Raw genomic sequence first — 16,025 nt, forward strand, 5'->3', positions numbered from 1 at the left:
CAGGCTTTGCTATTCCACAGATCTGGGGAATGTTCCAGCTCTGGCATGTTCTAGGGTGAATCATGCCATGTATTTGAGTCAGCATTTCCTCCTCTCTAAAGTAGGACTTCCAAACCGAGGTATGTTTGGGAACCAACTTGCCACTAGAGCGTAGTTGTATTCCAAGCACAGTGTGTGTTAGGAAAAGAGGTTCAGAACAGAGAGGAGGCAGTATACACATCTACAGCCAGACCAAATTTACTCAGAAAATAAATTCACGGAGGTGGGTGACCAACTGCTGGCATGCATGTTGATGAAGCGCATGGCTGAAGGCCTGACCTCAGGGACGGGGCCTTATATTTTAAGAGGGCTAGGGATGGGGGTGGGGGTAGAGGTAGCAAACAGAGGGGAATTCCTGGAAATGGTCTTTCAGGTGTCCATGGTGGGGGGGGGGGGGCTTGGGAGCCTGATGAAGAATGTGGGGGTGGAGAATGAAGGCCACAGGGTGTGAGAACCAATTGGGATTCAAGGGCAAAGAGTAAATTCCAGGATTTGTCTTCTGAGCAATGAGAGAACGGCTGAGACTTATGTCTTCCTTCCATCAATCCTGACTCAGTGTACCTTCTCCTTATCTATACTCAGATTTCTCTCTGGCTACTTCCCACTGATGTGGGGTGTAGACATGGAGCCAGGACTTGAGCTGGGAGGTGGGGGGGGTCTATACTCGAGATCTGATAGAAGAAGAGGAGCAGTCTAGTGTTGCTCCTATGAGATGGCTTGAGATAGAGCAGGTATTCGTTCCTGCAAGAACCTTTGGGATGGGTTAATTATACATGGCAGAAATAGCACTATGATTATGAAGACAAAAGGAGATACCAGAGACATTGCCCACAGTGGAAACAATGGCCAAAATGAGGCTGAGTGACCTTGTGGATGCCCCTCATTAGCACATGAACCTGAGAGGTGTGTCCTGTGCAGTAGACTTATATGAGGGAGATATAACTAGTTTTGATGAAGTAAAATGCACCCAACGGGGGTGTCCTTTGAGTCTGGCTGTGGTGGGAGTAGTCAGTATCACCGATCCACTTTGGCTTTAGAGCAGCCTCGCTTTGTTTACTTTGTTTTAGATAAACCCAGTCACCAGGTGGAAAAGTAGGAATAGAGTCGGTAGGCAGAAAGTGTGCTTTGGGTAGGTGTGTGTCTGCATAGCTCCATAATGAGAGCACATTTCAGTGAGAAGAGGGAGAGCGAGAGGAGGAGGAGGAGGAATAGCTTCAGAGTTCTGTAGGGGAGGGAACTTAGGTGGAAGGAGAGGCCTTCCATAGAGAATTTCAAACAGGCCTCTGGGGAAGAGAGCTGATTCTTCACAGAGCTAAAGGGAGGAGTTTCACCCAGTCTAAGTGGACCTGGGCAGAGAGTTAAGCTAGAGCCTGTTTTAAAATTCCATTCATCTGTTCTTTTCCTGAACTAGGGGGACGATAGGGAATGTGAAATGCCATGAGATGAAGAGAGGCAGACACAATTTGATATCTGGTCTGTTACTGAAGGGGAGCAGGTAATCTAACTCCTGGGATAATGCCAGTTAATGATACAGTGGAAATGGCAGCTCTTTTGTTAGTAGCGGGGAAAGCTTCCACTCGCCCCGAGGAGGTGTCTGCCATCACCAGAAGGTAGCGTGTTCACCTAACTGGTGGCGTATGGGTGAAGTCAACCTGCCAGTCCTCCCCGGGAGTGATCCGCATGCCTGGGGAGTGGGGGTGGCCTGATAGAGTTGGGGTTAGCAGTTTGACAGATGCTACAATTGTGAGATATGTTCTGCATAGTTTCTCATATGGCAGAAGTTAGGTGTATGTGTGAGGAGAATTTGATTTAGAAAGGTAACTTGGAGAGAAGAAGGCAGTATTAGTTCATCTAGAAAGCACCATGAGTCCTTCTAGATGTCCCTTGTTGTGGGAACGGAGAGAATCGAGCTCTGACTATACGGGAGCTAAGTTACAAGAAAAGATGGGATTGTTTCCCATGAGGCACTGCTTCAGCCGTCAGATCAGCCTTGTTGTTAGCTTCAGATTGTTTACCTTTCTAGTGTCCTTTGCAGTGAGTAATAGCGGCTTTTGTTGGCAGCTGGACAACATCAAGGAGAGCTCTCATCAGCCTGCCATTTATTATAGGGGTCCCTCGGGCTGTCAGAAAGCCCCTTTCTTGCCATATCTGGGCACTGGAATAGATGATGATGTAGGCATATCAGGAATCTGTGTATATACTGCCTGTCTTTCCTTTGGCTAAGGTGAAGGCTGGAATCCAGGCCAACAGTTCAGCCTGTTGGAAGGTAATGCCTTGAGGTAGGGACCTGCCTCCATGACCTTATGTGGGGAAGAGGAGGAAGTGTCATCATGGTGCCCTCCATTATTGCATATCCAGTGGGAAAAGGAGTTTTAGAAGCACTGCCATCAGTGAGCCAGTCCGGGGCTTCGGGAATAGGAGTGTCTGTGGTGGTGAAATGCAGTCAGGAAAAGTCCGGGAAGTTGGGAAAGGAGTGGGGTTCAAGGGATCAGAGGTGGCGGTGGGAGGAGAGTAGCTGGGCTGGGAGGAGACAGTGATGACAGGTAACAGTGGGCCGGAGAAGGGTAACAGGAAGAACCTGGACATGAGATAGTGATATAGATTGAAAAGTGATATAGATTAAAAAGGCTGAGGAGGTCCTGCAACCTGTGAGAGGACCAGGTTCATAAGGGTAGATACAGGGGGAGCTTCTGGGCCTCAGGTTAGGCCAGGACCCCTAGGCACTGGGGCCAGCCTTGATGAACCCCATCTGATTGTCTGGAAAAATAGGCCTCTGGCATAATAGTCTCCAGCCTCTTGGGTCAGGAGACTGAGTACCCCTTTTGAGCTGTGGTTATAGAGGGAGAACGATTTAAGTGGGTTAGGAAGGCTCAACGCAGGTGCTTGTAGGAGAGCCTTTTGGGTTTAGAATGGGGTTTCTAAGGAAGAGGTCTCTTGCAAGGGCTTGTCTAGATTGCCTTTAGTAGCCTCAGAGAGGTTTAGCAATCAGAAAAGTTTGGAATCCAGGTGTGAAAATATCCCACGAATCCCAAGAAAGAAGAGGTCATGCTTAGTACGTGGGAAAGGAAGAGAGTGGATTGCCTGTTTTCAGGCTGGTGGAATTGCACTAGTGTCTGGCATCACGGGAAGTCCAAGAAGGTGACAGATGTGGAAACTATCTGAGCCTGCTCTGGAGATCCCTGATAACCTTTCTCAGGTCGAACGTTTAAAAGACTAGTGGTGTGTTGGAGACAGGCGTCTCGGGAGGGGCTACCCAGGAGAAGATCATCAACGTATTGAAGGGTGCTGGGTGACCGGTTAATAGAGGCTAGATCTGCCTGGAGGGCCTGCCCAAAAGTGTGCCAACTGTTCTGGAAACCTTGGGATATTACAGTCCAGGAGGGCTGCGAGTAAGGTGAGTATCGGGGTCAGAACTGGTAGAGGCAAAGGTGTCGAGGAATTGTGAAGAAAGCATCCTTCAGGTCCAGGGTGGAAAAGAAAGAAGTTGTAGGGGGCTATTTAGGAGAAGAGTGTGTAGGAGTTTGGCACCTCTGGGTATACGGGATGGACAGCAGCATTAATATGTTGGGAGGTCCTACACTAAATGGCATCTGGCTTTTTGATTGGAAGTATAGATGTGTTATGGGGGGAGTGGGTGGAAGTAAGTGTTAGCTCAGAGGCGGCAGTCTATAATAGGTTTTAGACCTCTATGGCCTTCTGGGCTTAAAGGATATTGGGGAACAGCAATAGTGTTTGTAGGGTCTTTTAGAGAGATGTGAATGGGGGGTATAGTGAGTGGTGATTGGGTGGGAGGTACCCCACACTACAGGCTTAACCAGGGGAAAGGAGGGAGTCTGGGGTGGAGAGGTGGGGAGAGGAAGGTCCATATGTGAATTATAAAGGTTTGTGATTTATCCCTGGTGGGAATGGAGATGGATAGATGCCCCCAAGCAGTGGAGAAAGGTCCCTACCTGAGAGGGGGGTGGGGCAGTTAGGAAGGACTAGAAAGGAATGCCGGAGAGTTGCATCTCCGAAGGAGCAATATAAGGGAGGGGTCTTATCAGGCCTTTCATGCCAACAACAGACTGAGCAAGGAAGGAAGGGCAATATTCACTTAAAACAGATAAACCAGCTCCGGTGTCCACCAAGAAAGAAACTTGCTTTCCAGACACTGTCCCTATTAGAATCCAGGCCGCCTCATTCTGTTGAACAGAAATGAGATGTCCTGTGCTGGAGGGGTTGAGCAGAGGGCTGTTCCAGAAAGAAGGTTTCCCTCCCTGGAGGCAGTCTGTCTTCCAGTGACTTGGGACACGAGGCAGAGGGAGGCCTCGGGTTAGGGCAGCTCCTGGCCCGATGTCCGGTGCTGCCACAGTTAATACAGGCAGCAGGAAGACTAGAGCCTTGAACTAGGGTGGGCTTCAAGTTGGAGCAGGCCTTGGCCCAGTACCCAGCATTGCCGTGCCAAAAACAGGGCCTCTGAGGGGTGGGACTTAGCTTGTGATTGGGGTGTTGGTGGATTAGAGGCAAACATCTGAAACTTTAGTTTTCTAAGTCCTTAATTCCTCATATCTACTGTTAAATACATGAAAAGCCACATCTATGAGGTTCCTCTGGGGGTTCTGCAGACTATCTTGTAATTTCTGGAGTTTGTGACAGATATCTAGAGCTGACTGGGACATAAAGTGGATCTTTAAGGCTGTCCCTCTGGGGAATTGGGATCAGTATTAGTATACTTTATCATTGCCTCAGTAAGGCAGGACATAAATAGAGCAGGGTTTTCATTGGGTTCCTGAATGACCTCTCAGATCCTATAATTAACCTGTTTATGGCTGTTCCGAGTCATAGCTGCCAGCAGGCAAGAGATCATGTGGTCTTGGGCCTGTAGGTCCCCAGGTTGGTCAGCCCAATCCGGGTTAGGGTTGGCTCTGGGGATGGCTTGAATGGCTTCTGGGTGTGTCTGGGGCCTGGAGGTGCATCTCATCTGCCTACCGCTCGGCGGCTTGCCGGATCCAAGTTAAGCTATAGGACTGGGTCAGGCAGAGAAATCCCTTACGATGTTTAGAGGGATTCTCTGAGAACGTTCCTCTATCGGGCTAAGGTCTGATAGAGAGAAGGGCACAGAGACCCTAACTGGACCTTCCGCTCCAGCCACCTCCCTTGGGGGAGGAGGGGTTTGGGTTGCATGGTTTGGAAATGTGTGTGAGGAGATGACAGAGTGGGGGCAGGAGGCGGGGAGGGGTCCGATGGAGGATTAGGTGGGTCATTCAGAATCCAGAGGCTGGGAGCTTTCAAAGAAAGTGAGGGTGGGGTATGAAGGCAATAGAGTATGAGACCCAACTGAAATTCAAGGGCAAGGAATACATTCCAAAGTTGATCTTCTGGGCAGTGAGCAAGAATGGCTGAGGCCTAGTCTTTGTTCCGTCAGTGTGCACACGCCCCAGCTCCAAGGAGCTGCAGCTCTGGCTCCTTGAGCAGCTCTATTCTGGAAGCAGCCACTTCTGAGTTTGGAAATGTTTACTTTGGAGACAATTTGAAACTTAGTCAAGTATTGAGATACCAGCCATGTTTTAAGTGAATGGGTCCCTTGGAAGAAATCCCCTCCCCTTTACCTTCAGTCAGTTTCCCACAGTTGAACAGTTAATGGGCAGGTGATCCAATTAGTTTCACTGCTGATTCCTCTGTCACTGGCTTTATTGCTGTGACTCTGCAGAGAGGATCCTCTAGGGACACCTGCCACAGGATGGCTGGCAATTTCAAGGCTCAGTGACTCCTAAATATTTTTTTTTTATGATTTTGCAAACAGATTTTCAGTGTAGGTCTTTTTTATTTTTTGCAAACACATTGAAGTAGTTTATTTGTAATGCTGCCGGATACATTTTTTTTATAAATACAGCATAACAGGAAACAGAAAAATTGGAGCTATAGACGTCTTTATAAACGGCTCTTTATTCAATGTTGTCAACAAGATGAGGCGTGTGTAAGAGACTGTAGCATATGACTGTCAACCTAAATTGTGTCGTTTTAGGGTGGGCCCCATTCCTGTGGAGCAGTACTGGGGTGGGGGAGGCTTCAGAAGATCTCAGGTTTTAGGTGGTAAGGGAAAAATTGCGTGTGTGTCTGCTAGCATCCGGACATTTGCAACTGAAAGCCAATATGAGTATTTGTTTAAAGTTGCCAAAGAAGACACGTTCTTATGTGTTTTATCAAATGTGTTTTATCCACCATGGGTCAATGCTATTTCTTGGTGACTAGATATACAGGGGGATTCAAAAAGTTCACAGAAAATGCATATTATGGGCAAAAATCTATGCATGGGCTTCAAAGGCTTTTGACACCAAAATGAACTTCTCTCTTACCTCCCCTTGCAAGGAGCTTTCTGGACCCCCTTCCAAGCAGAATGGTTGCTGTCTTCAGGAAAGCCCACTGCATAGGGGCACAAGAGTTACACAGGGTCGATGACAAACTCGGACATTGCTAAACAGACCCAGTGACGCCCTAGAGTTGTAAGGGGCTTGGGCTGAAGGTGCTTCCCCCCACTGAAGGCTTCCTGTGAGCTCTGCAGGGAGAGGAGAGCTCTGGGGAGGGGGGTCCCTCCATGCCAGTGGCCTGGGGACACGGGCAGCCGAAGTGCCCGGATCGCATGTTTTGCACACAGGACATTTGCCGCTGCTTGGAGCTTGAAACGCTCCCATCAGGAATGGCTCCTGCCAGATTTCGGGGATTGGGCGGTTTGCCCCTCTATTCTTGCCTCAGCCATGGCTCGACCGTGAAACCTGCAACCGAAGCCCCGATTCCTCTGCACCTGTCTCCTCCAGTGTGACGAGGGAACCAGAATCCCCGGGAGAAATTGTGTTACACAGCCCTGGGTTCACGGCTGATAAGGAGTAGGGTGAGACCTCCACCTGCATCCCTGACACTGCCCAGGCGATGCCGACAGCGCTGAGCAGGGACCAGGCCACCCAGAGGCCCAGGGAGGCAGAGGATGTTGCAAGGTGGGCCCTGACCATGACTCTGATTGCTTGTAGATCCTGTAGTTCATAGAGCTGGCGAGTGACGCGGCTCTGGGAAACGATGAACCTGTGTTTGAGTGGAGTGTATCCCATGCTGGAGGGAGGAGAGGACCATGTTTAGAAGAACTTGGTGAATCGCCCAGAGCTGAGGAAGGGCGTTTGCCGAGGGCATCCGAGGACGGACCCTGTCCTGTGGGGGCAGGAAGCAAAGCCACCAGGTGTTCCTGCTGACCATCACTGCAGGTTTTAAACGAGGCCCATTTGAAATCGCGGAAACCCTGCGGCCTAGACTCTGCTGGCGGCAAGGGAGGCGCCCTGGTCGCTTGTTTCTTGGTTCCGTCACCTCTCTGGAGACCTCAGAGTATTAAAGCCAGTGCAGAATTGTGATTTACAGGATCAAAATGTTCCCGAGGGAGACAGCTAGATAAGCAAGCTCTATTCTCAGCTGACTGATTACAGTTACGAGTCCGTCCCGGTCCGGCTGCGAAGGCAATGGCAGGAGCAAGCCAGGCACCTGCAGGGCTCTCTCCTCAGCTCATCTAATCGCAGCCCAGCTCCATGAGCTGCCTTGGCAGGGCACCATCCTGAGATGTGTTCCAAGTCCCAACACTGGCAAACGTCAGAGGCAGAAATCCACCCGAGGACTGTGCTTCAGGTCCCGCTGATGATGGGCTGGTCCCCTCCCTGTCGCAGGTGCTGCTCTGAGCTAGAGGGAGACCAACCTTGCTGTTACCTGCAGTTCTGCTTTTAAACATTAGCTTATATACAATTCCTTTGTCATTTGGCAAAGTATTCTTGACTTTGAAAGAAAACACATGAGTTTTTCCAGCCTTCTAACTTTAATAACATATGAACCTTGGTTCACATCTTCTTGGGCCTCCTCGGGTGTAACAGGCAGCTATGGGACGTGGCGACCTCTCTTGCTTTACTCAAACCGTGGTGATTACTGAGTCAGGTAGCTGGTCCAGGTGACTCAAAGGCAGTCTGCATCTGGTGGCTCGAGCAAAGTGATACTGCAGCTAGAACGGGTACTGTTGCTCGGAGAATCTTGTTTTTTCCTGGAAACATCTTCTAGAGATGCCAACATTAAAATGGGACCACAGGACACAGTGAGCTTTATGTGATGACGGATGTCACTGCCAAGTCTGCTGAATCTCAGTTATCCAAGGATGTCTTGGTATTGGCTTCCGGCATGCTTTTTTGGATACAAGTATTGCAAAAGGGAGAGTGGATGGGAAAGAGGTTGCTTCTGGCGCCACCCGTGGAAGAAAGAGAAGAAAGAATGGATACAGGCACTACGAACCAAAGTACATAAAACTTTTAATGAGTTAACCTTACAAAAGACAAATGGCATCAAAACATCAGACGAGTTTGGTACAAAACTGTCCTAGGCGGTGAGGACTCGTTCTGTCGATGGCAACATGCTGCTGGCACGAGACACAGAGCAAGGCGACGAGAGCTGTGGGTCCCAGCTGGCGACGAGACACGGGGCGGAGCAGGAACCCCAGGTGGGGCGACGGGATGGGCTCATTCACAAATACTGCATGTCGGAGAAGCACACTAGTGGATGCGGTGGGGGAGCGAACGTATTCTCCAGAAAAGAACATGCACCAGAAGATAATCTACACCCCCTCGTTTTATTGCCTTAAGAATTTTTGTCTGTTTCACTTCTCTGCTCTTTGGACGCTTCTCTTCCACCATGCATTCCTCTTTGCCTCTGCTTAGGAGTGAGCACAGTGGGAGTGGCAGAATGGTGTGGGCACAGGTCAGACGTCGAACAGTACGCCACCGGGTCACAAACAATTCGCAGGAATCCGGAGGGACAGAACAGGGCACGCACACCGAACACCAGGGCCAGGAGGTGCAGTCGGGGAGTGCGCTGTCTCTCCTGGATGTCCGTCTTCCTGCTCTTCAGGAGGCCACGTTGCTCTGGGACAGGGACCTTGACATTTCTGTGTTGACAAAGTACGTCTTCAGGTCCCCCTTGCCCTTCACGTTGATGATCCCTCGGCAGGTGCACGTGTACCCAAGCGTCTGCAGGATGAGGCTGGTCTCCTCGGTCACCTGCCGGCCACACGGACACACACACAGGACAGCGTGGTTAGTGCCCAAGGCCACGCAGCCCATCCGACCACAGAAAAAGGGCCGCAATCTTCCTGCCTTTTGACCTGGTAATTCCCCTCCTGACAAGTTAGAACGATCCACCCAAAGCAGTGCTGACAACATGAAACTCAAGCCCTCCCCAGGGTTAAGTTCACTGTGGTACTGCCGTGGCCAGGCCACTGCCACCAGCACAGAAGCCTGGAAGGCTTAGATGGAGGCCCCAGCTCCAGACTATTGCCAGGAAGGCTCCTGGGGCCATCTGGGGAGTGAACCAGGGGATGGGAGCTTGCTCTGCTAGTTTGCCTGCCTGCCTGCCTCTCTCAGCTAACTTTAAAGTTTCTTCTCTACTGCACTGACTCAAGATGCACACAAGGGAGCCCCTGCTGACACCTGTGGATGGGCCGAGACCTCCTGCTGCCTGCCACTGCACACTTGATGAACCAGGACCCCAGATGCTGCAGTCCTAGTGCTGGTCCTGTGTTCAGATGGTGGCCAAAACTCAGGGTGGTGGGTGGGGAGAGGGACGGATGGCTCCAGTCTCCTCGCAAGAGTCACTGTCCTGGGCTGAGCTGTGAGCCGTCTCAGCTGCAGGACGGGCTGTGCCCTCCTCGGGAAACCAAGACTGTGGCCTGGCCTGCCTGGTGGGTCAGAGGAGCCTCCTACATCAGGCCTCTCCTCGCGTGGAAGATGGGTGAGGAACCTAGGTGTGAGCTGAGAACAAGGCCACCATCCCGATGCCCCAGAAGGTTTGTGCCTCAAGCAGGGAGGGGGAAGAAGTCATTCCAGAGGCCCTGGAGCAGGTAAGAGATACGTGGAGGAGGGTGCTCCTCCCACCACATCCAACACGGGCCTTCTGCTCCAGGGGCACCTCGGGCACGTGAATGATGCACTCAGGCCGGCAGGCTCGGCACAGCCGGGCAGCTTGCAGACAACCCCACAGGGCTGTAACATGACTTTGGTTTTGGTGCGGGCACTGCCTGCAGCGGTGCGACAGCAGGGGCTGGAATAAGGGCCAGGGTAGGGGCCATGCCAACAGCAGCGAGCCAGCCTCCTTGGCTTGGTGACTGGGCCGACACCACCAGGGGGCCAGAGGCAAAAGCTTGGGCAAACCATCAGGGCCTGGGCTCGTGAGAACCCAGGACTGTGCTCAGGGGCCCCGAGGGCCAAGGTCAAGTCTACCACGTGAAGCTCTCGGGGACAGCTGTGGGAAAGAGCTAGACCAATCATTCACCTTCCTGCCACGTGACCCAGTGGCCAACCCCTAGCCCCGGGGGTCCTGGGGACCCTCCTGGTGTGAGAAGGGAAAGGGGGAGGCAGGTTCCAGATGCTGTGCTGCTCCCCAGCTGGGCACACGTCCCAGGGCAGGGCCGGGCCTGACAGGATGTAGGAAAGCTCTGGGGACTGGGTAAGAACCCGAGAACCCAGAGAACAGGGTCCTGAGCAAGCGGCTGGGCTGCAGTCCTTTTCCCGTGACAAAGGGTTTCTGACCGGCTGTCAGGATCCTACAGACATCTGACTTGTGAACCACATTCAAGACCTCCTCCGAACTTTTGGGGTTAACTTTCTAGCAGTGGTACTAAGGGATGCAGAGAGCCACAGCAGGTGTTTGAGTTATCCGTTGGTGTTTGCTAACACCAAGCACCTAGCACTGCATGGTCAACAAGCATAGGGGAGGACAAAACCTCTCTGCCTGCTGAACACCGGCCATTCCTCCAGACCTGGGCAGGGGGAAGCTGCCGGGCTCTCTACACCATTCCGTGGGTTTGCACGATGGGTGGGGGGCTGCAATGTTCTCTAATGCAGAAGGCCTATTTTTCAGGCCCAGGAGTGGCTGTTTGTTTCATAGTCTCTGCATCATTCCCACCCAGGCACCTCCTTACTCTCCTTGCACATAAATGGAAATGAAGGGCTATTTGTAGGTACAGTGAGCCGCAGCAGCAGCAGGAAACTCGCCCAGCAGTGGCCCTTCCGGCTGCTGAGCCGAATGACCACATGCAGGCCTGCAAACCTAGGTGACAGCAACCATGATTGCCTCCCAGGATCAGGGCCCAGAGATGGTGCAGGTGGCTGATGGACACTGAGTCGCGGGGAGTGTGATGACGTGAGATTCCCTTTTAGCAACACATGGGGGCCCAACCTCGCATCACACAGGACCTGCGAATATTTACAAGCTCTGGGAGGACAGCACCCCACACCCATCCTCTCGGACTGCCAGGGATGCCTAAGGCCAGGGCTTGAGGACTGCCTCCAGGGCTGTGAAGGGTTTTCAGAAGTACCACTCGCCTCTGACATCTCCTGTGTAGAGGGTGTGCAGCTGGCCTGCAGGTGGGGCTGGAGGGTCACTGAGGGTGTGCCCCTTCCCCACCAGTGCCCTGGTTGCTCAGGTTTGCTGGAGCATCCCTGGCAGTGAGCGCTGCGGCACAACCAGAAGCGCTGGTGCCACTGGACATGACTGGACTGCCCGGGTGTCTTCCCCCTCTCCTGCTGGGCAATGTCTGAGACTACGACCAGGGCTCAGCCTCCAGGGAGAGAGGGGAGATGAGCTGGAGCCAACGTTGCCAGCTCCCCGAGTGAGCAGAGCCAGCCACCTCTTTGGCCATGGTCAATGGGGGCAGGAGAGCCTGAGGTACTTGCTATCCTCCTCTCGCTACTTTTCTTCATTGCCTCTCCCTTCGGTCAGACCTGTGGTTAACTTGCAGGAACTGCTAACTAATAATCGGGTGGAGGATGGCTGAATGCTTAGAAGTCATGTTTATTCCACTCCAGACAAAAAGCTACGCTTTAGAGTGGCCCCAGAGAGAGTCACGTTGGGATGAGTGAGATGGAGGTTTAATGCAAAGCCCATTCCTGTTGACTCTGCAGTGAGGTGGGGCTTTCACAGACATTAAAGGACTGTACAGGACCATCATACTGTTAGCAGGTAAGGTTATGGGGGGGCCTTAGCCAAGCTGAGATACACTGGATAGAAACCCATCAAAATCCAAAATACAGATGCCCATGATAAAGCCCCTTAGGTGGGTCTGGTGATTTTCACAGCAACCTGCCATTCAGCAGACTTTATCTTCCAGAATCCAACACACTAGGGTGAAATAGAAAACCTCTGCTTTTTGAGGGTGAGGCTGGTAGAAAGTTCGCATAAATATATACACACACAAACATGCATGGACACAAGACCATACGCACATGCTTCCCTCTCAGAACAGCCGCCCTTCTTCCTAGGGGTCTGGGACTGTGCCCCAGCCTGTGCGTGCACCCTGACTGCTGGCAGCTGACGCACTGATTTCTTACTCTACAGCACATTAGTCTTCCCTGATTTCTAGCAATGAAATTGGAATGGTGAAGATACCTAGTATTACCCAAACAAAACCTAGGTAGCCCTGGACTTCAGCAAAGCCCCTCCGTTACTGGATGGAAACATTCCTCTGTGCAAGACATAACACCTTGGTGTGTCATGTGTCACTCTGGAAGCAGACCTCAGAATGTTCTAGTATGAAAAATGTTCAGATATAATCATTCTATAATCGATACATTAAGTGGCTATGGATTTGGAGGTTGAGAATAAGATATAATTTACAAAATTTCCAAATCATAACAAAATGGCTTTTGCCATTAATAGCTTAAAAGCATTAAAATATATTTAAAGTGATAAACCTAGGACCATGTCTACAATCCTACTTAAGAGGGGTCCTCTTCATGGAAAATGCTTATCATGAGAAAAAGGATTTCAAATTTTCTTACACTAAAGTATATCTCTTCAGTTTTCCATGACCTTCTTGAAATGCCATGACAAATAATCTAAAAGATTAAGTGAATTAAGGGCCAGCACTGTGGTATATAGTAGGTTAAGTCTCCACCTGTTCAAGTCCCAGCTGCTCCTCTCTGATCCAGCTCCCTGCTAGCTGCCTGGGAAAGCAGTGGAAGATGGCCCAAGTGTTTGGCACCTGCATCCAGATGGGAAACCCAGAGGCAGCTCCTGATCAGCCCAGCCCTAGCCACTGCAGCCAAATGGGGAATGAACTGGCAGATGGAAGACCTCTGTCTCTCCCTCTAATTCTGCCTCTCAAGTCTTTAAAGTGAGTTAAACATTTGTTTCTGCATTTGTATTCTCTTGGTTAGCTGAGACTTCCTTTCTTTCAAATACTGGAATGAATGTTTCCTGTTTCTACTGCTGACCTCTTCATTTCCTCCCCTAACCAAGGGGCTGTGAGCCCATTCTCTGGCCATGCCCCATTTCCATCTCGTTCCTCCACCTGCATGATTTCTCCTCTCACCTGCTCCCACGCCCTAGGCTGTTCCTGCGGGTGCTGCCCATGCCCAGTTATGGTGCCTGAAGGCATCCTAGAACCCTACCCGCATCTCCTGAAAGGCGGCCCACATACACCACCTCCATCACTGTGTCTGTCATCCCTACTCTCTTGGCTGCTGTCCAGATGTCCAGTCCTCCCAGAGCCTCCCCTCATCACACAGACTACAGAGTCCTGCTGCTGTGGCCTTGGCATGTTTGCAGTCACATGGCTGTGACTGCTGCTGGTGACGAGGACAGGCACTGCACGAGGGGCGAGTACCATGGTGTGCTTGCCCCTCCAGCTGCAACGCCCGGCTCAGCACGAGAGGCAGGGGGAGGGGGAGGGGAAGGGGAAGTGGGTGGTGCATGAGGTAGGAGTCAGCTTGACTGACAGAGGCAGCTCCTCCCTCCCTCTTCTCTCCCTTGATGCCATTGTCCCATCCTACACTGACCACTGCTCTGTTGCAGTGCTGGAGAGCTTTTCACCGTGGCTTGCCATTTGTTTTTATTTAAGAGACAGAATGTGAATGCCCCTACCTGCTGGCTCATTCTCCAAATGCCCTCAGTGGCCAGGATTGAAACCAGGAGCTGGGAAGTCTACCCAGGACTCCCCCCAAAGGCTGCAGGAACCCAATTACTTGAGTCACCACCTGCTGCTTCCCAGGTCCACATTAGCAGGAAGCTGGAATCAGGAGCTGGAGCCAGGTGTTGAACCCAGGCACTCAGATCTGGGATGTGGGCATCCCAAGGGGCTTCTTCACTGCTATGCCACCTGCCGGCTCCATCGGCATAGTCGCAGCAACATGTTTTCTTTCCCTGTTGACTTTGCAGCGATTTTAAATTCGTTCTTTCTAGAATATCATTAGTGCACTGTAATTATAGTCACTTGAACCGTAACTATAATTGATTTCATGAGCAATGGGAGTATTAACATGAAGCAGTTTTGTTTTTCCCCAACCACTGCTTTTAATTTGCCAGATCTTCCCTTCCTCTCCCCTCTGCAGATCCTAGAGTGCTCTGCTCATTTCTGGCCCTCTCAGGACCTAAGACTGCGGTTTCCTGTTGACCTTATTTTCTCCTCCCCTGCTCCGCAGTCTGTTCCTCCCCTCCTCCCTGGAGAGGAAGGCAGGCTCAGGTTCCATGACTCCTCCTCTTTGGAAAGCTCTTTTGTGGGCTGGTGTTGGACCTGGGGAGAGGAGAGGAGAGGAGAGGAGAGGAGGGTGCTACTCCTGTACTGAGCGCTCTGGGCTGTCAGGCAACCATGTGGGCCACCTGTTACCGCTTTCACACACGCCACAGCCATCACGTTACTACAGTTGTGGCATTGTCAACAGTGACTGCAGAAACTAACATTTCACAGTTGACTCTCCTTTGTTTCGTACACTACTGTCATCATCAGTATACTCCATCCTGATTTCCCAAGAGGACAGACATGGCCCAGCATGGCAGGGTGGCCTCAGTCACCTGTATCTTGTCCAGGACTCCGGTGCTGTCCATCCTGCTGGCCACGTTGACTGTGTTGCCCCAGATGTCGTACTGGGGCTTCTGGGCTCCGATGACACCAGCGATCACAGGTCCGTGGTTAATGCCTGTGACACACGAGTTAACAAGACTCACATCGCAGCAGCTCTCTCCAGCAGGAAAGCTTTATAAAGCCAGTCTCGAATCATTATTAAACATCAGCCCCAGTCACAAAAATGATTCCTCTAATTCTATCCCCTCAAACACCCAATTTGCCCTTGTTTTTTAATCTAGACGTTCAATCCTACTTACACACCCATGTGTCATTTTGTAACGACCTGGGAGGCTTTCATACGTACGTGTGACACCTGCTTTCTCTGTTGCTGAGCCAAGAGCTGATCACCACAGTGTTTGGCAGCAGCCTCAGAGTTCACGTCCATTCTGAAGCAGATCTTAATTTCAACTGGCTACTGTGCCACTGCTGGACTTGGGGGTCACTTGGGCCCACGTCCAGCCAGAGTAACCGGTACTCACAAGCAGCACCAGGAGAGTGCTTGCTACTCCCATGCACTATTCTCAGTGCCCCTCAGACGCATGTGCACACACACTTCCAGTGGCCACAACACTGAGGTGGGCGTGGCTTTCTTTTCGGGTGAGGGAGCAGAGGCAGGGGCCATCACGCAGGGCGTAGATGGCAGAGGGCTTTCTCACAGCCGTGCCCTGGGCTCCAGGCCCTGCTCCTACCAAGTGCACGCCCCCAGGCTTGCTGTGCACATGGCTCACCCCACCTGCAGGGCTGCTGCTCCTGACTTCCCAGAGGAAGGTTCACTGGATTTAGCAGGCACAGGGAAGTACTTCCAAAAGTCCATGGGAAAAAAATTCATTAAAAGACCAACTTATTTTGGTGCAAAAATGAAATGCATGTATGCTGTTTTCATGGTATGGATTTTCCACTAACTTTTTGAAGACTTCCTCGTATGCATCTATTTCAGATGTTTTTGCACCAAAATATCTTTTAATTTGATTTTCCACATATGCTTTGGAAGCCCCATGTATGCCTATGGTGATGATTCCCATTGCCAAAACCCCTTCAAAGGATCCCCTAATTTGCACTGCTGTTGTAGAGGGTCTCTTTTTTTTTTTCAAAA

At 51.3% G+C, this 16,025-nt stretch overlaps 1 protein-coding gene across 3 annotated transcripts in view; it reads right to left on the minus strand.

Annotated features, from left to right (window-relative positions):
- Nucleotides 1–8,331: 8,331 nt before the first annotated feature.
- Nucleotides 8,332–16,025, minus strand: part of ADCY2 (adenylate cyclase 2) — a 411,933-nt gene continuing 404,239 nt past the window's right edge. For all 3 annotated transcript variants that reach the window (XR_016220868.1, XM_051853662.3, XM_051853663.3), the window contains 2 exons: nucleotides 14,881–15,005; nucleotides 8,332–9,092 (listed from right to left, as the gene is read on the minus strand). Coding sequence is in view for 2 of the 3 variants with exons in the window: in XM_051853662.3 (XP_051709622.1) it covers nucleotides 8,940–9,092; nucleotides 14,881–15,005 (278 nt within the window). In the remaining variant the exon portion in view is untranslated. The remainder of the gene's footprint in view (nucleotides 9,093–14,880; nucleotides 15,006–16,025) is intronic.

The sequence above is a fragment of the Oryctolagus cuniculus genome, chromosome 14 (genome assembly GCF_051225735.1).
Source record: "Oryctolagus cuniculus isolate XC-2025 breed Fujian yellow rabbit chromosome 14, ASM5122573v1, whole genome shotgun sequence".
NCBI lineage: Eukaryota > Metazoa > Chordata > Mammalia > Lagomorpha > Leporidae > Oryctolagus > Oryctolagus cuniculus.